Source organism: Balaenoptera borealis (assembly GCF_965194805.1).
Source record: "Balaenoptera borealis genome assembly, chromosome: 10".
NCBI classification, from domain to species: Eukaryota; Metazoa; Chordata; class Mammalia; order Artiodactyla; family Balaenopteridae; genus Balaenoptera; species Balaenoptera borealis.
In genome coordinates, this window is record NC_138874.1 from 105,339,968 (window position 1) to 105,363,087 (window position 23,120).

General features: G+C 49.5%; 1 protein-coding gene across 1 annotated transcript; it reads left to right on the forward strand.

The window, feature by feature from the left end:
* The first annotated feature begins 4,692 nt into the window (after positions 1-4,692).
* On the forward strand, positions 4,693-22,310 carry KCNK18 (potassium two pore domain channel subfamily K member 18). Its single transcript, XM_082407114.1, has 3 exons — positions 4,693-8,183; positions 10,463-10,611; positions 18,248-22,310. Exons 1-3 carry the CDS (start codon positions 7,888-7,890, stop codon positions 19,039-19,041), a joined length of 1,239 nt encoding a protein of 412 aa, XP_082263240.1. The 5' UTR covers positions 4,693-7,887; the 3' UTR covers positions 19,042-22,310.
* The last annotated feature ends 810 nt before the right edge of the window (positions 22,311-23,120 follow it).

The window sequence follows — 23,120 nt, forward strand, 5'->3', positions numbered from 1 at the left end:
TTCCTTTTTCTTTTTTGTGTGTATATCTATTATAGATTTTTCATTTGTGGTTACCATGAGGTTTTGATATAGCAGTCTGTATGTATATGTGATTGTTTTAATTTGCTGATCTCTTAATTTCAAATGCATTTCAAATATCCTGCATTTGTACTTTCCTCTTCTCACAATTACTGGTTTTGATATCATATTTGTGTGTGGGTAATTTCCTACCTTTACCATCTGTTTGCCTTTACCAGTGAGCTTTCCCATTTCATAATTTTCTTGTTTCTAGTTGTGGCCTTTACTTTCCTGCTTAGAGAAGTTCCTTTTGTTGTAAAGCTAGTTCCATGGTGCTGAATTCTTTTAGCTTTTGCTTGTCTGTAAAGCTTTTGATTTCTCTGTCAAATCTGAATGAGAGCCTTCCTGGGTGGAGTATTCTTGGTTGTAGGTTTTTCCCTTTCATCACTTTAAATATATCATGCCACTCCCTTCTGGCCTGCAGAGTTTCTGCTGAAAAATCAGCTGATAGTCTTATGGGTATTCCCTTGTATGTTATTTATTGCTTTTCCCTTGTTGCTTTTAATATTTTCTCTTTGTCTTGAATTTTTGTCAATTTGATTACTATGTGACTTGGCACGTTCCTCCTTGAGTTAATCCTGTATGGGATTCTGTCTTCCTGGACTTGAGTGACTGTTTCCTTTCCCATGTTAGGAAAGTTTTCAGCTATTATCCCTTCAGATATTTTCTCAGGCCCTTTCTCTTCCTCTTCTCTTTCTGGGACCCCTATAATGCGAATGTTAGTGCATTTGATGTGTCCCAGAAGTCTCTTTAACCATAATTTCTTTTCATTCTTTTTTCTTTATTCTGTTCTACAGCAGTGATTTCCACCACTCTGTCTTCAAGCTCACTGATTCGTTCTTCTGCCTCTTTTATTCTGCAATTAATTCCTTCTAATGTATTTTTCATTTCAGTTATTGTATTCTTCAATTCTGTTTGGTTGTTCTTTATATTTTCTAACTCTTTGCTAAAAACTTCTTGTAACTTCTTGCTCTGTGCATCCATTCTTTTCCCAAGTTCTTGTATCATCTTTATGATCATTACTCTGAACTCTTTCTCAGGTATTTCATGTATTTTGAAGCTCTGTTATTAAGAGAAAACCATTTAAGATTGTATGTCTTCTTGACTAATTGACCCATTTATGATTATGAAATGACCTTCATTATCTCTGGTAATATCCTTTGCTCTGAAATCTATTTTATCTGATATTAATATAGCCATTACAGCCTTTTCTTTTGATCAGTGTTAGCTTGGTATATCTTTTTCCATTCTTCTAACCTATTTGTGTCTTTATGTTTAAAGTGTTTTTCTTGTAGACAGCATCTAGTTGGGTCTTTCTTTTTGGTTTTATTTTTTTATTTTTTTTGGTATTTTTTGGCCATGCAGCACAGCTTGCAGGATCTTAGTTCCCTGACCTGGGATCAAACCCAGGCCCACAGCAGTGAAATCTCAGAGTCCTAACCACTGGACCAACAGAGATTTCCTGGGTCTTGCTTTTTAATTCAGTCTGACAATCTGTGCCATTTTATTGGGATATTTAAACCATATACATTTAATGTGATTATTGTTATGGTTAGTTTTAAGTCTATCATCTTGCTATTTATTTTTTATTTGTCTGTTCTTTTCTCTGTAGATCACTATCTTTTGTTGCCTGATGTTCAGGTTTTTGTTTTTGTTTTTGTTTTTTTTTGACATTGTTTCATGTCTTTTTTCCCCCTGGTAAGTCTTATCCCTGTTATTCCATCTTGACTGGACCTATTGACTCTCTTTGAGTTCATTAGTTCTTTCTTTTGTTGTGTCCAAGTCCTCAATTAAACCCATCCAATAAGTTTTTTTAAAAAGTAGACTATTTTGGGTGCAGTTTTAGGTTCACAGCAAAATTGAGCAAAGTACAGAGAGTTCTCATATACCTCTGGCCCTAATACATGCACAACAACCCTTGCTATCATGATCTGACACCAGAGTGGTACCTTTGTTACAACTGATGCTGATGAACCTACATTGACGTATCATTATCATGCAAAATCTATAGTTTATATTTGGGTTCACTCTTGGTGTTGTACATTCTTTGGGTTTTGATAAATGTATAATGACATGTATCCACAAATACAGTATCATGCAGAATAATTCCATTGCCCTAAAAATCATCTATGCTGTCTATTCATCCCTCCCTACCCCATACCCCCCAGCAAGCACTGATCTTTTTACTCTTGCAATAGTTTTTAGTTTTGCCTTTTCCAGAATATCACATAGTTGGTATCATTCACTACGCAGCCTTTTTCAAATGGCTTTTTTTACATAGTAATATGCATTTAAAGCACCTCCATGTCTTTTCATGGCTTGATAGCTCATTTTCTTTTCAGTGCCGAATAATAATCCACTGTCTGGTTGTATTGCAGTTAATTTATCCATTCAACTATTGAAACACATCTTGATTGCTTCCAACTTTTGGCAATTATGAATAAAGCTGCTGTAAACATCCACATGAAGCTTTTGTGTAGGTGTAAGTTTTCATCTCCTTTGGAGAAGCACCAAGGAGTATGACTGCTGGATCATATGGTTAGAGTGTGTTTAATTTTATAAACAACCACCAAACTGTCTTCCAAAGTGGCTGTGTCATTTTGCATTCCCATCAGCAGTGAATGAGAGTTTCTGTTGCTCTACATCCTCACCAGCATTTGGTATTGGCAATATTCCAGATTTTGGCCATTCTAACAGGTGTGTAGTGGTATGTCATTGTTGTTTTAATTTGCAATTCCCTAATGACATATGATGCTGAGCATCTTTTCATATGTTTATTTGTACCTGTATGTATCCTTTGAAGTGTCTGTTCAGATCTTTTGCCCATTTTTAAATCAGGTTGTTCTTTTTCTTTTAAAAAATTATAAATATTTTATTTTATTTTCCAGCTTTATTGAGATACAATTGACATATAACAGTGTGTAAGTTTAAGGTATACAACATGTTGATTTGATGCTCTTATATATTGCAAAATGAGGTTGTTCTTTTTCTTATTATTGAGTTTTAAGAGTTCTTTATATATTTTGGATAAATTCTTTATCAGACCTCTCTTTTGCAAATATCTTCTCCCAGTCTATGGCTTGCCTTCTCATTTTCAGTAAGTTTTAAATTTCATATTTTTAAATTTTAAATTCTAGAATATCTTTTTGATTGTCTTTTATAAACTTACAGATTCTCTGTTAACATTGTTCATTCATCCGTTTGTCAACCTTTTCTTCTATCTTCTTTAACATGTTAGTTATAGTTAAAGTACTTGTCTGCTTACTTTAACATCTGGATCATATGTGGGTCCACCTTTCTTTTGTTTCCTCATTTGATTATGTTCACAATTTCCTCTCAATATGTCTATCAGTTTTTTACTGGGTGCTGAACAGACAGGATGGAAAGGGTGGGAACCTCCATATGCCAACATTCTAGAATAAAAATCACAAAAAAACCCCAAACAAAAAGCAAACCCCCAAAGAGGAACATCACCCCTTGAATTTATACAGTGCTTTAGAGTTCCCAAAGCACTTTCAAAGCTTTTTTTGGGGGGGGGGTGCTGCGATGGGTCTTTGTTGCTGTATGCGGGCTTTCTCTAGTTGTGGTGAGCGGGGGCTATTCTTCGTTGTGGTGCATGGGCTTCTCATTGTGGTGGCTTCTCTCATTGCAGAGCACGGGCTCTAGGCATGTGAGCTTCAGTAGTTGCGACTCGCGGGCTCTAGAGCGCGGGCTCAGTAGTTGTGGCGCATGGGCTTAGTTGCCCCGCAGCATGTGGGATCTTCCCGGACCAGGGATCAAACCCATGTCCCCTGCATTGGCAGGTGGATTCTTAACCACTGGACCACCAGGGAAGTCCTCAAAGCTTTTAATCTTTTGGCTTTCCTCATTCTTCCCTCACCAACCAGGATAATTAATTGCAGGCTATAATAAGAAGTCATCTGCAAAAGGAGATTTTATGAAAGCCCTTATCAAAGACTCAGAGATGTGCATCTCCTTCTGCCAGTGTGGCGACTTAGCAGCAGTCTCAGGACGTTGTTGCTCTGTTAGCGTGGTTGTGGTCAGTTGTGTCCTCATAATCAATTCCCCCTTCTTCCTGGGCAGTTGCCACCTGCTAGATGCTACATATACATTTTCCAGATGACCTTGTGTGACAAAATTCTCATCAACTGAATGTGAGCAGGAGTGATGTGTGCAATTTCCATCTCACTGGCTTCAAAGGAAAGTGATTTTATTTTACCTGCATCTTATGCACCTGTGTTCTCTGCAAAAAAGCCATTTGTTTAGAAGGGGAAAAATCCTTGCTATTATTTCCATCTACCCTTAGCCCCACCTCCAGAACTAGAAATTTGACCTCAGTCCAATCTATTACCATGGATATGCTCTCATCTGTCCATTATTCATCTCTTCCTTTGATATATTTTTAAAATTAATTAATTAATTTATTTTTATTTTTGGCTGCGTTGGGTGTTTGTTGCTGCGCACAGGCTTTTCTCTAGTTGCGGCAAGCGGGGGCTACTCTTCGTTGTGGCAAGCAGGCTTCTCATTGCGGTGGCTTCTCTTGTTGCGGAGCTCGGGCTCTAGGTGTGCGGCCTTCAGTAATTGTGGCACGCGGACTCAGTAGTTATGGCTTGCAGTCTCTAGAGCGCAGGCTCAGTAGTTGTGGCGCATGGGCTTAGTTGCTCTGCGGCATGTGGGATCTTCCCGGACCAGGGCTCGAACCTGTGTCCCCTGCAATGGCAGGGAGATTCTTAACCACTGCGCCACCAGGGAAGTCCCCTTTGATGTATTTTGAATTCTTCTGTTTCATGAGGGCTGCTGGGGCCACTCGAGCTCACAGCATCCCTCTTTCTTCCGACTCCATAAGCCACATAGTGTTTGCATCTCACTTTGTCATTCATCCCTCACTATATTTAAGTGCATAAACCCATGTATCTACATCCTCTCCTTTGATGGACATTGGGATTTTAATTGCCCTCACATAATCTAGTCTCTAGCCGACCCTCAGGAATGGCTTCTTGTCTGGTCCATCTGATGCCTCATTAAGAGAGAGATTTAGGCTTCAGGAAGAGGCCTGTAGCTACCCTGTCTCACTTCCTTCCTAAGAAAAGGGTCTGGATAACCTATGGGACTGTAGGAAAATTTCTCCTTTCTAAAGACAAAAGAAACTCAGATCACTTCAAAGGTGTTTCATGTAGTGGAGAGTGGTGGCTGGATTTCATGGCCCTGACTTTATCCACAAGAGTCCCCTTCTCTTGTGGGTTCTTACCCATTCCTGCTGCCACCATCACATTGGCCGAAATGTGGTGAAAAGACTCTTGTACACACACATTGAGTGACATGCAGCTAGATAATCTGGCCAATGAGCTGGAGCTCACTTACTGTCAGTTTGTGGCCCATCACAGGGTCCTTCTCTTCCCAGCAATCAGTCTACCTCCAGAAGGTGCATTACATCATGATGCCTATCATCAAGGGTGATGAGTACACAGGTTCTGTTATTCTCTAGACTATTCTAGATGTTGAAATATGTCTTCTAAAAAGACTTAAAAAGAGGAGTACAAATACACTTTCTGACCTCTACCATCTAATACTTTCATCCATTAACATTGCCCCTAAACACATTAAATAGCACTCAGAATGCATTACATAACAAATAACAAATGACTTATGCATTGTTATCTTACAATGTTGATTCTTGACTTGGGTAAAGAATAATGGGCACACGCTAAGGTGTTGTTCAAAAGCAATGGCCAGGAGAGACAGACAGGAGACATACTGTGTTCACGGAGTGGAGGGCTCAACATGGTAAGAGGTCAAGTCTCCCCACATTGATCTATGGGTTTAATGCAATTCCTATCAAAATCCCAGTAAGGTTTTATGTAGACATAGATAAGATTATTTAAAAACATATAGAAAGGCCTTTTGTTTAGAAGTATAGTTGATTTACAATGTTGTGTTAGTTTCAGCAAAGTGATTCAGTTACATATATATACATATATATATGTGTATATATATTTATATATGCTCTTTTTCAGATTCTTTTCCCTTATAGATTATTACAAGATATTGAGTATAGTTCCCTGTGCTATACAGTAGGTCCTTAAAGTAGCTAAAACAATCTTGAAAAAGAAGAATAAAGTAGGAGGAATCACTATACCCGATATTAAGGCTTTCACAAAATGGGAGCAGGGAGGAATATGGGTGGCAATCAGGTGACCCAATGGACAAACACAAGCAAGTCCAACCTGGAAAGGCTGTGGTTACCAAGGTCTCAGACCCTTCAGGAATGAGCATTTGGGTCATGCCATTGGGAAATCCATTGAAAGCAGTAAAAGAGGTGGCAGAGGGCAAGGAGAATTTAGAATGAATAGTGAAGTAAGGAGACAACGAAAATCAGTTGCCGTCCTGAGTTCAACTGCAGTGGAGGCCGTGCTTTGTCCTACTAACCTCCCTTTCTAAGTTTGCCTTCAGGGGATCAATGCAACTTCCTAATAACCATCCAAACTTATCCTTATATTTATCATTCCTTTCGTATGTTTTAAATGCCTGAATTGTTGCACCTGCACACCATCCCAGCTCACCATTGCCAAAAGTGTAACAACTGGATGGCTACCTTGAGCCAAGAGCTGCCTGCACGCCATCTCCTTACCAGTGGGTACTGAGCGACCCAGCGCTGAAACCCCATTTAAGAGCCTGCTCTCTCAGGTCACTCCTGTTGCCCACTAGCGCAGGTTGGATCCTCTGCGAAGCAGACACAGATAGAGTAAGGCATCCAAAAGCTCTATTTATTGGGAAGTAAAGGCAAAGGGAGGAAACAGGATGGGACAAGGGGAGCCTTCATATCACGATGCAGACCTGACAAAATCTCTGGCAGACCAACAGAGAGCGAAGATTTCATGTTGGAGGAGTCCGGCAGGCGGCAGAAATGGTTAAGCTCTTGTACCCCACCTTGCTCAGCCATTGGACAAGGGCTTCCCGGAGAACAGGGCCTGAAAGCTGAAGCAAACCCCGAAAGAACGAATAGCTGGAGGCTGTCAGGAACCATGCTCCCTGAAGCTGCATGGAGAAACCTTTCATGAAGGGGGATCTAAACCCCCACACATCTCCACATCCACCATGTGGGGCACTTTTTTTTCCCTAGTGGCAGAGGCAAGGCACAGGGGAGCAAGTGCCATTGTACGTTCACTTTTCAGGTCCCTGCTTACGTCATGTCTGCTAACACCTGATTGGCTGGAGCAAGTCACGTGGCTTAGTCCAATGCTAAGAAGGAAGTATGCTCTGCCCACCTTGAGGCCAAGGCAAGTCTGGGTATGCTAGAGGGGAATGAAGAATTGGGACCAATAATTAGATCCACACAGAATAAAGGCCATTTGTAAACTGTGGAGCTCTGGCCGCACTAATTACTATTATTTCTACCTGTCCAAGAGTCAGGGTACCACAGACAACCCCCAGGAAGGATGATCACTTGACTAAAAGCCAAAAGTCACATTTGGTACCTGGAGTCAAAAGCGCAACTTTGGGATGGGAAAGGCCAAAGCACAAGGCAACCACCACGCATTCCTCCCAAAGCCCCTGAAGGTCAGCTCTCGGGCTGGCCAGGCTGCTGGGAGCGCACCTGCCTGATGGATCAATATTAATTTGAGACACTAGGGGGCGCGCTATCTGAGAAACTCTCAGGAACTGAACGCGCAAGGAGTGCCGCCTGCTTCCCAAGTCCTTGGGGGAAGTTCTGGCACCATCCACTTAGCGCTGGAGCCGGGCCATTCTCGGGGCACTCCCCCTCCTCCTCCTGGCGGGACCTCTGGGCTCCTCCCTCTTCCAGCAGCTCCTGTCCTGCCCACTCCTGGGAGGATGGAGGCTGCGGGGCCGCCTCAAGATAGGAGGTGCCGCTGGGAGGCCCTGAAGAAAATCTTCCCTCACCTCTGCTTCCACTGTTCCCTGGTGACGTACGCGCTGGTGGGTGCCGCGCTCTTCTCAGCCATTGAGGGCAGCCAGGACCTGGGGGCAGATGACCCGGAGTTTGAGGAGTTCCTGGAGAAGCTCTGTGACATCTTGAAATGCAACAGAACAGGTAGGTGGCATACCTGGGCAGGGCGGACCTTTTCTCTCTGGGTAGAGGCAGGCCCCAGAGAGCAGAGACCTGCCTTGTAGGAAGCTGAGTCTGGGAGCCCTCTGCTTGCATCCTGCCCATTCCTGGGCAACCTTAAGCAAGTGACTTCTCTCTGGGCCTCAGTTTTCCCCTCTGTAAAATGGGGGTGGGAATAATGGACGGCCTCTCAGGGTTGATGTAAAGAATGTAGGAAAAGTGCTGAGCACCCAGCGGGTGCTCCCTTCCCTTTGCCTCAGCTCCCAGCCCTACCCAGACCGGCAGACTCTGAGGAGGATGGATTGCTGGAGATTTGATGAGGTGGGGTGGGGTGGATGGGTGACCAGATCTGGAGCTGTGGGTTCCTAGGCTGGTCCTCAGATCTGCCTGCCCCACCCCATGATTCAGTTTACAAGGACTGGAATTCAAGGAACAATCCAAATTGGGCTTGGACTGCCAAGATAGTAGCCTGCCCCCTGCTCTCCTACTTCTTGTTTCAAGTGGCCTTTTTTTGTGGTCGGACTCAGGGGAGGAAGGAGGTGTTGTGAGAAGAACTTGGGTCCTGGTTTCAGTCCCAGTTGCTCTCCCAGCTTGCTGTGTGATCTGGGGCAGATTGCCCTCTCTGGGTCTCAGTCTGCCAGGGAGAAGAAGGCCCACAATCTCAGGCCCACCAATCACAGGGACCCTGTGGGAAGCAGATGAGGTAATGGACATGAAGCCTCTTGGAAGGCACAAGGCACTTTATATATGTCCTTATTGCTTTTCATTCGTATTTGTCACTTATTTCCATACTGTCCCCTAAAGCTTGGAAAGATGCATTCAACAAAGCAAGATAAAATAACAGAGTAAATAAAAGACAAAGGAAAAACAGACTCTAAAGTTCAAGGGAAGAACAGGGTCCCATGGTATGACAGGTCCTCAGCCAGTCTGGTAATGACCCCTCCACCCTGTGGGAGGTCCTTTCAGCGGGGGCAGACCAGAGGCTGATCACAGGTGGCAGCGTCTCCTCTCCATAGAGGGTCCTACTCCTTCTCTCTGCATCTGCGCCAGACAGACACAGCCTACTCAGATGACCCAGGAGATGCCATCTGCCATCAGACACTCAGAGCCATCACTGGGTCCAGACTGTCAACATGTTCAGGGCTTTCCAAACCTGGCCACGCATCAGAATCATCCAAGGAGCTGGTCTAAAATACACATTTCCAGGCTCTTCCCCACACCCACTTAATCAGGATCTCCAGGACTGGGCTGGGAATCTTATTTTTAAAAAGTTTCCTGGGTGATTCTGATGCACAGAATGGTATAGGAAAACACAGCTGGTCCATCCGCATTTTGTACTGATTTTCACTGGAGATTAAAATGCTCAGTAAGTGCTGGTTAGTGCAGACCCTGTGCCAAGTGTTTTTCATGCACTATCTCACTTGATCCTCACACCCACCCTATGAGGTGGATATGAATTGTCCCCCTTTTACAGATCAGGAAACTGAGACACTGGGAGTTAAACAACTTGCCCAAGGTCACCCACTAGAAAATGGAGCCAGGGATTCAACCCCAGGCATTTAGATTCCAAAGCCATGTCATGCTGCCTCCCCGATGGGGAAACTGAGGCTCAGAAAGAAGCCTTTTGTCCACGACTACAGGAACTAGTCATGGTCAGAACTGGGTCTAGATTGCAGGTGTCTGGACTCCCAGGTTGGTGCCCATTCAAATGAGTGGTGACTTCCTGCTGTGCCAGGCTCTGTGACATCTTCTTACAACTGTGCCAGCTGGCAGGTGACTTCTGGGATCCCTAAAACCCACTGGCTGCCAGGCCAAAGGTACCATTTGGACACCTCCCTGAGAAACCAGGGCCCCCAGGCTTGCTTCCGCCAACTCTTCCCAGGCGTCCTCAGCCAGCTGATCCCAGTATGATCACCGCACTCCATCAGGCTTAATGGCTTCCAGGAGTGGATATGGTTTGCAGGCACGCAAGAGCTTGCATTTCATAAAAGCCTTTTTCTTTCAGTTCTCAAGACCCGCTGAAAGAGACAGAGCAGAAGTTAGTAGGCCCCTTTGCAAGGCTCAGAAAGTTCAGAAAGGCCACAGGGCAATTCCATGGCTGAGCTCAGGCTGGACCCCTGTGGGCCTCTCTCTTGGGTGCTCAGCACACAGGGTTACATGACCTCCTAACCTCTGCAGGTGCTGGAGCAGTACCTAAACTGCAGAGACATTGAACAAAGGGCTCTGAGATCCTCCATTTAGTGTTGATGAGGGCCACAAGGCAGGGGGCGTGGTCCCTGGGGAAGACACCCCTCCCCCTGGGCGGGACCTGTTTTAAAGGGTGTAACCTTCTCTCTCACGCTGGTCATCTCTTTCTGGAGTTGAGGAAGGCAGGAAGCGGGATCTCGGGAAGCTGCTGCAGAAGGTGAAGCCCCAGTGGTTTGGCAGGTCTGCAGACTGGTCCCTCCTGAGCTCACTGATTTTCTGCTGCACATTTATCAGCACAGTGGGTAAGTCCAGGGGCGAGGGCAGGCCTGTGGCAGAAAGCTGGGGGTGGGCGCAGGGGAGAGGGGGAGGAGGACCCTTGGTGGGGATGCTGAAGTGTTCAATTCATTTAGTGCAAGAAACAGCTGTGGAGTGCCTACCCTGCGCTCAGGGAGACGGCAGTGAGCAGGGCTGCCACTGGCCCATTTGTGGGAATGAGAAAAGAATACCCTTCCTTCAGGTGGGCACGGCCCCATTCCCCGGGGCAAAGGCCCCAGTGAGCGAGGTGTGGGCTGCGTTTCGGTTTCTTCTTGTCTCCCAGTGAGTGCTCTTGTACAAAACACAACCTGCCGGGTACCTGCCTGCCCAGGTTCCTTTACTCAGGGGCAACCAAACGTGGTCCGTGTGATGTGCTCAGGGTATCGCGGGAGCACAGCTACCCCAGCCTTGGGGCTGGGGAGTGGGTTTCAGAGTCACCAGCATACTGATGGCAGCTGACTCCAAGGGAATGGAGGAGGGCACGGCGTGGAGGGGGAGGACGGTGTGCCAGAGCAGGACCGGAAGCACCAACAATAGGGCAGAGGAGGAAGGGGAGCTGCAGCGCTAAGGAGAGCTAACAGTTGCCTGCAGGGGCCGTGCTAAGCTGCCTCCTTTAAAGCCCACAGTGAATCAGGTCAGGGAGCCCAAGCCCAGAGAGGTGATGTCAGGGGCCAAGGTCACGCAGTGAGTGGAGCTGGCGCCCACGAGAGCTGTTGACACTCCAGGTCCAGTGCTCCTTCCCCAAAGTAGGCTGCCAGCTTTGCAGGTCTGTGGGGTGCTGTGGAGACTCTGCTTACCCCTGCTCGGGGAGCCCCAGGCAGAGCCTCGCTACGCCTGGAAGCAGGGGCCGCTCAGATTCCTGTGTCCCGTTGGAGTGGATGACAGTTCCCAGAAGGGAAGGACTTGGGGAGAGGAAGGAGCTGGCCTCACCCTGTTCCCTGCACTTGCTTTATACGTGTCTCCAGCCTCCACGCAGGGAAAGACTCCTGTGCAAGACACTGTCCCAGCGAAGTCCCTTCCGGAGCCCTGGGCAGAGGGGAGGGTGTGGAGGCAGAGCTGCTTCCCTATGGTGACCACTTGCACGTTTTAAGATGGGCTCTGTGGACCCTCAAAGCCACACATCCTCCTCTCGGTGGCTGCACAAAGGGTGGGCTCCTGTGTGACACCGGACATTGGAACTGGGCTGTGGAGATGGCCTTTGCTTCTTCCCTCCCCCTCCTTCCTCCCTCCCTTCCTCCCTCCCTTCCTCCCTCCCTCCCTTCCTCCCTCCCTCCCTTCCTCCCTCCCTTCCTCCCTCCCTTCCTCCCTCCCTTCCTCCCTCCCTTCCTCCCTCCCTTCCTCCCTCCCTTCCTCCCTTCCTTCCTCCCTTCCTTCCTCCCTTCCTTCTCTCCTTCCTTCCTTCCTTCTCTCCTTCCTTGCTTCCTTCACAAATACCGAACGCCTATGATTGCAACAGCAGACAGCAGTGGCTGTGCTGGCTAACGCATGTGTATTTAAGGCTCATCAGGCTCCCTTTTAAGTTCTTTGTGATGATTAGCCCATTCAAACGTCGCAACAACCCTGAGGCAGCTGTTGTTGTTATTCCCACTCTCTGAGGCAAGGCAGGGCCACCGTTTTTGCAGGGGGCACAGCTCAGGTCTGGGTCCAGGCTGTCTGGGTCTTAACCTGGAACCCCACTGCCTCTCCCTGTACATGACTTATTCTGTGCGGGGCCTGGGGCTGACCTAGCTGGGTGCCTCCCCGCCCTGGTGGGCCTCCGAGTCTGATGGCGGCGGGGACAATGGCCAGCTAAGCACACAGACGTGCTCAAGAGGAGAAGCTCGGGCTGTGGAAGTGGGTGAAACAGGACGGGGGAGGGTGGTCCTGATTTTCGGGGATGGGGGAGAGGCTTGTCTGAGGAAGTGACCTTTGAGTTGAAGGATCTGTGGAGATTAACCAGGCAAAGAAGGCTGAGAGAGCTTTCCAGCCAGGCAGGAGGCAAAGCTCCGGGGCTTAGAGGCCCCTCTGAGGAAGAGACCACTGAGGCTGGCGGGCTGTGAGAAGCGGGGCTGGTCTTGCACTCAGGCACCGTGTCCCTGGGCCAGCGTCGGAGGACCTTCTAGTAACTAAGGGCCCCAGCTTCCCTCTGCGGCGCGGCAGCAGGGTGGGCCAGGTGCAGGGGCCGAGCCAGGCCTGGCAGGAGCCACCCCTGCTGGCGGTGAGGGGGTCACAGGAGTGGAGGTGGTGGAGCTGCCCTCAGCCACGGGTCAGGGGCTCCTGGGTCAGCGTCCCCACCAGGAGTGTGACTCATTGCTCAGCCCCTGCCCATCTTGGGCAGCGAAAGGTACTGGGGCCCCATCTTCATTCAAGAGAGCATCAATTCAAGAGAATACCGATCCCCGGGGGGCCTGAGCTCACGAGGGCCGTGGCTGGGCACTCGTCCCGGGGTCCCCTCACACTCGGGGTAGAGGTGGAGCACGGTGGCCAGCTGCGGATTCTGGAGGCCAGCCACCTTGGGTCAGAGCTGTGTGACCTCCAGTGAGCAATTTAGCCCGTCTGAGCCTTGTTCCCTAATCTATAACTCCTCCCAGACCTGCCTCTGAGGGTCAGCGTGAGGATCAGCTGCGACTGACAGAACACCCAACCCAGCTGGCTTAAACTGCAAGGAAAATGTGTCACCTCCCAAGTAGGAAGTCCAGTGGGGGACAGCTCTCAGGCCGCTTGATGTGCCGCTCAGCTGTGACATTGACTATCAGGTTCTCTCCGTCCTGCTCAGCGGGTCACAAGATGGTCACCAAGGTCCACTTCCCGTCCGGGCATAATTGCATCTCATAGATAGAGAAAAGGCTGGCTGTCATAATCGGCAAGAAACTCTTCCTGGGAGCCTCCCACCCCCCAAGCCAGTCCCTGGCAAGGGGATTGGATTACCAGGATGACTTAGATGGATCGTATCGATCTCGAAATCAGGTGAGAGAGCAGCGGCATTCCAGGGAAAGATGGGGGAATGGCTGCTGGGTGGACGACCTGTGCCTACTGCAACACACTTTCTTAAATGGGCACATATGCCTGTGTCCAAGGGCGCCCCCACGTGGTTTCTTTCAGAACCGGTCTCATTCACCTGAATGTTGATCCAAGCAGGGACAGGTCAGGAGCAGAAAGAATAAGAGTAACTTAATAGCTGCACTACTGAGCACTTACCAGCGCCAGGCGTTGTGTCAATGTGCTTTATATGCATGATTTTGTTTAATTCTCATGACAGCCCCACGAGGTAAGTGCTGTGACTGTCCCATTCAGCAGTGACCTTGGGCTCTGGGAGGGAAGTGGTTTCAAGCAGGGTAGAAGCAGGGCACAGCTGGCCTTTTCAGGGACCCCAGAGCTCCAGGGAATGCTTTGAGGAACAACAGTTACAGGGGGTCAGCAAGCGCAAGGAAGAGACTGGAAGCAAACGGGCTTGAGAGTATGGGGTTTCGTTAGGTTTTTTCTCAAGAACAAAAGGGGACTGATCTAAGGCAGCGTTTTTTAGCCTTGGCACTACTGGCATCTTGGACTAGAGGATTCTCTGTGGCGGGGACTGTCCCTTGCATTCATTGTAGGATGTTTGGAAGTATCTCTGGCCTCTACTCACCAGAGGCACCCACCTTTTCCCCTGCTGTCTTTGCCAGTTGCAACAGCCAAAAATGTCTCCAGACATTGCTAAATGTCCCTTGGGGGGCAAAATTGCCCCCTGTTGAGAACCACTGATGTAATGCAATGGTTATTAAAGCGTGGTCCCTGGACCAGTGGCGTGAGCATTACCAGAGAGAACTTGTTAGATATACAAATTAATTTCCAGACCCCATTCTCGATCTACTGAGTCAGAAACTATGGATGTGGGACCAGTGATCTGTGTTTTAGCCAGTTCTCCAGGTGATTCTGATGCACGTGGATGTTTGAGAAGCACCCTCCTGGGGCAAGTGTTCTCAGGCCAGGCTGCACATCAGATTTACCTGGATATCTTTTACACGCCCCCATGCCTGGACCCCACACCAATCAAGTCAGACTTACTAGGGACAGACCCAGGCATCAGTATTTTTCAGAGCCCTCCAGGTGATTCTAATGGTAGTCCAGGCTATGAACCATTGACCTAATGGAAATGCATTAGCTTGGTTTATATCCCAAGAAAACGATGCTGCCACTCATGGTACAAGTCCATTAAGACATCAAGCCATCCAGTGATTACAACTGGAAGAGGATTGGGGAAGGTTCTTCGCTGCCCGTAATCAGTAATGGTCCTGCTGGTAATACTGCTTCCCGCCCTACATCTCTGGGTCACCTGAAATGCACCTGGCCTTGATGCTGCAAAAGGGACCCCTGAAAGGTATGAGGTTGGTCAATCCCCAGTCATTCCCAATTGGATCAGCCCCCTTGGATTAGGAAGTGTACGGGCTGTTAAATACTCACAGGCTAAGTGGCGTGGACTGATGGAATATCGGCATGCATTATAAGAAATAATATGATTTTCCATTATGCATTTTAGCATTCAGTAGTTGGGTAGGTTATGCATTTCCTTCATAGGGGCCTGTGCCCTCTGAGACTTACTTCCTTGACGCGTTCTCTGCAATGTGGCGTGTCCTCTGGATTGTAAGCCTATTCCACCCAGAGGCAGCCACAGTGACTTTGTTTACAATCCACTAAACCCACATTTGCCAAGGAGAGCGTGCGTGTGGAGGGAGGTCTTCAGGCGAGGGGTGCCCACAGGCTGTGGGCTGTGCGACTCCGGGCGTGTCACCTGACTTCCCTGTTCCTTGTCCATTAAATGCAGTAACGATGGTGGTTGCCAGCATTAGGGGTTCTGCTATGCGGGGAATTCTGACTCTAAAAGGCACTTTACTCCATAAATCCTGTAAGAAATGTGATATTCTTTTCTTTAAATAAAATAGATCTCGCCCTGGGACTCCATCCTGGAGGCTGGGGGGCTTCCACTGGGGAGCCTCTCCTGACTTTCCTAGGGGCGCACGAGAGCTGGGGGCTTCCGGGCAACATCTGGAAAACGGGGTGGCTGCCTGCCCCTGGGCCCTGCTGCCGACACCCCTAAGGACTGCAAGGCCTGTGACAAGCTCAGGAGCAGGCATATTTGCTGACACCGGGGCCTAGGCTCCGGAGACCCCACGGCCAGGCCTCTCTGAGCTCCTGCCCCACCACGAGGGGCTCCAGGCTCCCTCCTCTCTTCTCTTCCCTGCTCCGGAGAATCTCTCCTCACCCTCCACAATCACCCTGGCTAGAGCGAGCCACTCCCTGGTGTGCCCAAGGCTGCCATGGTTTTAGCATTTAAGGGTTTACCAGAACATGAGGCTTTCAGTCCTGGGCACATTGGGCCGTTGGTCTTCCTCTCCAGGGCCCCCCTCTGTCCCCAACCCCCTCCCTCTCCCTAAGACCCCCCCCCCCCATCTCCTCCGTGGTTCTGGGCTTTCACCGAAGCCTGGACAAGATGCTGTCCTGAGGTCACTTCTGCAGCCTCCTCTCCCTGAGGGGAGGGCTGAGCTGCTGGAGACCTGCAGGGAACGGGGAAGGGAAAGAGAGGCAACAGACACCCTGCGCGCCCCCTCAGTAAGTCCAGCCCTGCGGAACAGCCTCGGGTTTCTGACGGGAGGCTTAGCCAGTGCAGGCTCACTCCTGAGCCTGGTGCCCTTGGGTCCTGTTGCACAGGTGGGGAGCTGAGTTCAAGGCTTTGCTTCCTGCTCGACTAGGAGCCCCCAGAGGGCGTGACCTCTGCCTGTTCCTCATTGTATCCCAATCCCACCCACGAAAGCCTGGCATAGAATAGGTGCTCAATAAATGCAAATCCAGGAGGGATGCCTTTGTTCTAATCTGTTGGTCTGCTCTTACACATCTTGTTACTGATCTCCACTTGTAATTGCATACTCACGAGGGTGGTTATTCGATTCATATCTGCTGTGCTCACCACTGTGTCCCATTGCATGCAGTAAGCACACACGTGCACAAACAATATGAGTGCACAGAGAGTTCACCACCCCTGCCGTCAAATGGTACCTCATGGACGCAGTCAGGGTGGCGTGGAGTGCCCTGGGAGGGGTGCACAGCGATGGGACCTGGTGAGGGCCACAGCCCTCTTCCAGAACCCTGAGGAAGATGGGCAGCCTGATCCTGTGCGTATGCCTGGAGGGCGGAGGCTGAGGCCAGAGTTTGCACAGGAAGCTGCAGCCCTGGAGGAGGTTGGGGATGAGCCAGCCTGGGAATTGCCTTCCAATTAATTTACATAATTAGGCTGGGTTTTTCTGTATTAGTCATCCTTTATGACACCAAAAATTAAACATAGGCATTAAATACAGAAACTTCTCCCTCTTTGTTGAAGGCAGTGAGCTTGCCCACTCCAGAAGATCCAACGACTTGCGCTGTGGGGTTCGACATCCCTCTGATCCCGCCCTCTCTAGACACGAGAGGGTGGGGGGCTGGGGTGATGGAAGGAGGGGGCTCCTGAAGAGCATGGAGGCTTCATCCTCTCTTTGCTTGCTCCAATCCTGTTCTTGATGGTTGGAGGGTCCCACCCCCTCGGTGCTCCTGACCCAGCGGAGGGAGCTGGCTTGGGAACTGGATGGCCCTGGGGGTTTGACCCCCAACTCCACACTTTATCACACGTATGCTCTTGGCTAAGTCCCTTCACTTCTCTGAGCCTCAGTTTCCCCATCTGTAATGGTGATAATACCTACCGATGAAGGCTGGTTAATCCCCAACCCACGGTAAATGCTCAAAAAAAACAGCCATTCGAATGAGGACACCAACATCCTGAGAACGACGCACTCACTGTGTGTGAGGTGCTGGTCTCTTGTCATCCTTCCAGCTGGTCAATAGACAAAGCAGGTATTGTCATCCCCATTTTACAGGTAAGACACCTGAAAATGTGAGCAGTCACGTAACTTTCTAGTAAATGGCAGAGCTGGAGTTGGAGACGAGGTGGGTAAGATTCTAGATGCTGGGGTCCTCAACGTTTCACTCTGGTTGATGAACACGTCTGACCCACTGAGTCACAAATGGCTCTGAGGGCAGCCATTGTATTTTAGTCACTGTCTCGCTTTCCGCCGTCCCAAACACCGTGCTGTACACACTGTACTGCTGTCCACGCCACTGGCACATAATAATTGCCTGCCTATTATATAGAAACAAACACAGAGGCCCAGACACCCCAGGAAGGACAAGGGTGGCTTCGTAAAAACCGGCGCCTTCATGGAGGATGATGGAGGTGAGGGTTGTGTTTGCAAAGCCCACATGTCCTGTCACCTGTGCTCTTCCTAGCCCTCCAGCGGAGCTGGGCCCATCCTCCTTCAGGTGCTCAGAAATGGCAAAAGGCAAGGCAGTCAGCTCCTCCCAAACACGGGGCTGTCTCCTGCCAAGGACATTGCGGGTCCAAGATCTGGACATGAGTCGTCCCTCATCCTAAAGAGAAGCTGGGTTTCCCCTCCTGCTCCCCCAGCAAAGCAGACCTAGTGTCAGACAAGTGGATGAATGTTTTAAGATGAATATTTTTAAACATGTTGTGTAAGATGTCATATGCCAGGGAAAGGAAATGGCAGAAGGTCTCTTTAAAGCTTTTTGAGCAGGGGAGGGGGAAGAGCAGCCGGCAGTCCCGGGCTCTGCCCTCTTTTTCAGGTTGCGGCAACACCTACCCTGTCACCAGGCTCGGCGAGTACCTGTGCATGCTCTGTGCTCTCTTGGGCATCCCCGTGATGTTCCTGGTCCTCACAGACACAGGCGACATCCTGGCAGCCATCTTAGTCATGTCCTACCACCAATTCCAAAAACTCCCTTTCCTCCCCACTCCCCTTCCCAAGTGGCGCTCCGGACCCCCCTGCGAAAGAAGACCTGACACCAATCCCGTAGACGAAGCCATCCCGAGGATTGCCATCAACGACCCAGAGCTCCCGGGCCCCAAACCTGCCCCCTCAATCCCAAGCAGCAACATGGAGCTGTTCGAGAGACTTCTAGCACAAGAGAAAGGGAACACACTGCAGGTGCCCCCTCAGGCCATGGAGAGGAGCTCTTCGTGTCCTGAGCTGGTGTCCGGGAGACTCTCGTACTCCATCATCAACAACCCGGATGAGGCGGGGCTGCAGGTGAAGAGGCTGGACATCCTCCTCCCCATCATCGCCCTCGTGGTCTTCGCCTACGTTTCCTGTGCAGCTGCCATCCTCCCCATCTGGGAGAAGCAGCTGAACTTCGAAAATGCCTTCTATTTCTGCTTTGTCACACTGACCACCGTTGGGTTTGGGGACATTGTTTTAGAACACCCTCACTTCTTCTTCTTCTTCTCCATTTATATCATCGTTGGGATGGAGATTGTGTGCATGGCTTTCAAGTTGGTGCAAAACAGGCTGATTCACATCTACAAAAATGTCATGCTGTTCTTTGCAAATGGGAAGTGTTACAATCCTGTTAAAAAGTGAAGTCTCCATCGACTCTCGTGTGATGATGCCGGCCCAGCTGGTTGTCTTGTCTTTTGGGACAGTGTAGTTAGAGCTGGTGGCACTGCAGCCTGTCAGCTGAGGCCTCAGAGTGACACCCTGCATGACAGCTGATTTCAGTCTCGAGGCCCTGCAGAAATGTGGCCAATGCCCTTCTTATCGGGACATTAGACAAAAACTGTCACCATCCTCCAAAGTTCAATTAATTGCCCTGTCTTCATTTTTCAAAAGCCCCACCTAATGTAGATGAAACCACCTTACAGATGTCACTGGATTTCTTGCAACATGAGAAAAAATTTACCTTTTGTTTTTGCAATTTGTACATTCAGCTAAATTAAAATCTTTCTAAGCTGCTCCCCATTTACCCTTGATGAAACAGAGCTAGTCTGAGCCACCTCTTTTCTTGAATGACTGCATGAATGGGATCAGCCCAATCCCAGCCCTTGTAAAATACACTGATGGCACTGAGAGGAATTGTCACCTGTGTTCACAGGGGCCTGGGATAGTTCCTGATTGCCAGATTCGGTGTAGACCAGTGTTCTCACCAAGCAGCACATGATCGCACCTCGTGATTGAGTTGGCATGTGAAAGTATTGATGCTTATGTGAGTGGATGGGTACGTGTAAGGGTTGGCACTCATTGGTGGCTGTACTCGTGACCTGTTCATGAATGAGTTGGCATGTGAATGGGGCATCTGCGTGGCAGATGCTGTAAGTGCCCCACCCATATGGCCTGGTACTCCAGTTCCCTTTGCCTGAGGACTTTCTCTGGCCACTAAAGCATAGGCATGCGCAGGACAGGCTAGAAGTGCCAAGGAATGAACACTCCTGGGAGCAGCCCTGAACCAGTGAACGATGGGAGTGGGTGGATGTATGGCCCCAGCTTCTTGTGCCACGTTCAACACCGTCTCCCCCAGGGGGATCAAGCCTCACTTGCCCACTTGCACCCTGTACGGCTTCCTTCATTTCTCTGTCTCCTGTCTCCCCTCCTCTTGAGATCACCCCCAGATAACCCACTTGCACACAAAGCTTTGTCTCAGAGTCACTGCTGGGGACCCCAGCCTGGGAGAGGATGTTCCAAACTGGTGTATGAACTGGTTGGCCCACGCACGTAGTACTACAAGCGTCGCACTGTTTCCCTAGTCAGTTATTAGAAATGTCTTATTTGAGAGAATCAAAGTTTCTTGAATGCTTCTTTGAGAGAATCTTGGAAAAATCAGCTTGTGTCCTGTGATTGGCCAAATTAGTCAGCTCCTGGGTAAATGGTGAATTTTGCTCCAGGGTATAGAACTAAAATTGCAAAAACCAATGAAAAGTGCCGGGAGGTTCCAGTTTGAAAAGAAAGGAAGTCAGCAATCCGAGGGGGCTGCAGGCCTTCCTTTCTGGATCTTTCCTCCTCTTCCCCAAACCTATTAGGTTTTTTTGCCCCTTCAGCTCTTTAAGACCTACCTCAGGAAATGGAATTGACACGGTGTGAACAAGAACCACTGAAAGACATGGGATTTCAGGCAGCAGCCACTGGGACTAGGGTTTCTGTGGAGTTTCTTGACATCCCTGAAGCCACAGTCGCCCAGTTTCTGTGCAGCAAAGCCCCTCAAACCCAAAGGTAATCAAGACTGGCCGCTCAAGTGAGAGCACAGGATCAGATTCAAAGTTCAGTTTGGCAAACGTTCATTGAGTGCTTGCTGTTTTCCAGGCTCAAAGAGGATTCCAAAGATAATGAGGCGTATCCTCAGAAACATGGAGGTAATAGCAGGTGATATTCAATCTCTCAGCCCCTCCCTTCCTAAGGCAGTAGAGAGTCCTGTTCAAATGCAAACATGGAGTTTGTCAGGGATACATATTATGTAAATAGAAGGTCACTATCATTTGCTTACTTCATTTCTATTGGGTATTCTTCTCTGGTTCTGAGGAAATGGCCCAGCATGCCTTCCTGCTCCTCATTTCTTGCATCTCTGCCCTACACACCCCATATTCCATCTACCTCGGGCTTTTTATTCCCATACTCCTGGGCAGAAATGTAAATTCATTCCTCCAAGCCTTTGCTTGGTGGTTCTCAACTTTGCCTGTACACTGACACCTGGGGGCTTCAAAGAATTCATGTGTCTCCCCATCTCTCTCCCCCTGAGATTCAGAAGTCATTGGTCGGGGGTGCCACCTGAGCCATTTAAAAGGTCCCCGATCGACCCCAGTGTGTGGTCAGAGTTGAGAACTTTGCTCTAGCTGCTCTCTCAGCCTGAATGCCCTTCTCCCTTGTAGGACTGATGAAGCCTTAAGTTCATGCCTCAGCACACATGTCCCCTCCTCTGGGTAGTGTCCCCCGACTCCTGGTCTCCCCTATGCACCCACTGCATCCACTGTCACCCCTTCCTCTGTTAGAGGATTTTAACTAGGGCCTCTCCAAACTCAGAGCTGCCCGAATGAAATGATTGTCTTTTTCACCATCATTGTTCTCTCTTTTAAGCCTCCCATCCGTACTCCGCAGTGCCTGCCACACACGGGAGAACTCTGGGCAGAACTTCGGTGCACAAATGCCAAGGAGGGCGGCCACCACTTCACCGCACACCGGCCACATCCGGACCCCAAGCTGGGTCCTTTCCCAAGTGGCCACCAGGTGGGCGTTGCCAGACCGCGCGGGCCCCGCGCTCCGAGGCCAGCAGGTGGCGCATCGTAGCCCGGGCCCTCGGAGGAAGGGGCCCCTGGGCGCCGGGAGAAGGGCACCTCGGACGGCTGTCCCGCATCTCTCAAATCACATGTCCTGCCAAGCTCCTGTGAGTGCCTGAAATGTTACCACTTGAGTCTCAGCCACTTGACAGGTGGCGTCCTGTCAGTAATTCTGCCATTAGCTCCCTTTCACCCTGGATGCTTCTCAGATCCACCAGCCTCATTAGAGAGAGCAGGGCCTTCCGGACCTTATGGAGCTTGCAAGAAAGACACCTGGAAGTTTCTACAATGTGCAGATGCCCTGTCCCACCTGAAATCTGCTGGGTGGGAGGCCCTGGGAGTGATGCCCAAGAATGGCTGCTGTCGGGGGCTGTGGTTCACTTTCTGTCTCTCAGCTGCGGAGGGGGATTCTCACTGAGAAGCACCGTCCTAAGTGGGAGGGTGGAGAGGCCCAGGGCTAGGCATGCTCTGACCGGAAGGGGCTTGGGGAGGCCTAGTGCTTCCTGGGAGGACTGCTGGGGACAGAGGGACTAGGAGACAGAAGACCTGGCCGGAGTGCCAGTCCTGGCTGTGACCCTGCTTCTGGGTCTCTCCAGAGAGGAGAGGATGGGCCTGGGCAGCCCCTGTGGTCCTGCTGACCCGCACGCCCGCCCCCCTCCCCCCCACCCCCCATGCCCAACCCCCAGCCAAGGTTTGAGTAGCTGCTGCTTTGATGGGTGGGAAGTAGGATTGATTGCCTAGGAGACTGGCTCGTAGGCTGCTGGATGCATTGCTCTGACCTTGGCCTCAGCTTGGGAGGGTGCCTAGCAGATGGGAAGAAGCTTTAATGAGCAACTAATATGTGCCAGGCTCTCTGCCATGTTACACATTTAAACCTTTTAGCTATATTTGAGAGGTTCATGGTGAAATGGCCCTGGCATGGCGTTGGCGTGTAGTAGGTACTCGGTATACGTCCGTAGTGTGAATAAATCCCTATGACTAATCTACAGAGAAGGTAAATATTGGTGCTTGGATCAGAGCCTTTGCCCCTGAACACTTGTGCCAGACCACTGGGGTGGGCTCTGCTCAGAACTGCCGAAACCTTCCCTAACACTGTCCCCTCCACAGTTGGGGTTGATCTGGGAGAGGCAGCAGTGAGTGGTGGCGTGAAGTGAGATCTTAATTCCCTGCCCAGGAATTGAACCTGGGTAGCCTGGATGAAAACTAGGAATCTTAGCCACCACACCCTCTGGCTCTTGCCCCCAGTGAAAAATGCCTTTCTCACAGAGGCAGAACTGTAAAAACACGTACAATGTTTATTATTAGAGACACAGCAAAACAGCAAGTGGGAGAGCACACAGAGAAACAGTTTGTTTAGTTAAGACAGAAGCAGGGCAGAGATGCACACCTGGAGAGCAA

Bases quoted from the DNA above. Each gene is read 5' to 3' on its own strand.
- KCNK18 (XM_082407114.1), top strand. From the start codon at position 7,888: ATGGAGGCTGCGGGGCCGCCTCAAGATAGGAGGTGCCGCTGGGAGGCC. The intron at 8,184-10,462 runs GTAGGAAGCTGA...TTCTCTCTCACG, and splicing joins AGAGAGCAGAGACCTGCCTT to CTGGTCATCTCTTTCTGGAG. The intron at 10,612-18,247 runs GTAAGTCCAGGG...CCTCTTTTTCAG, and splicing joins CACATTTATCAGCACAGTGG to GTTGCGGCAACACCTACCCT.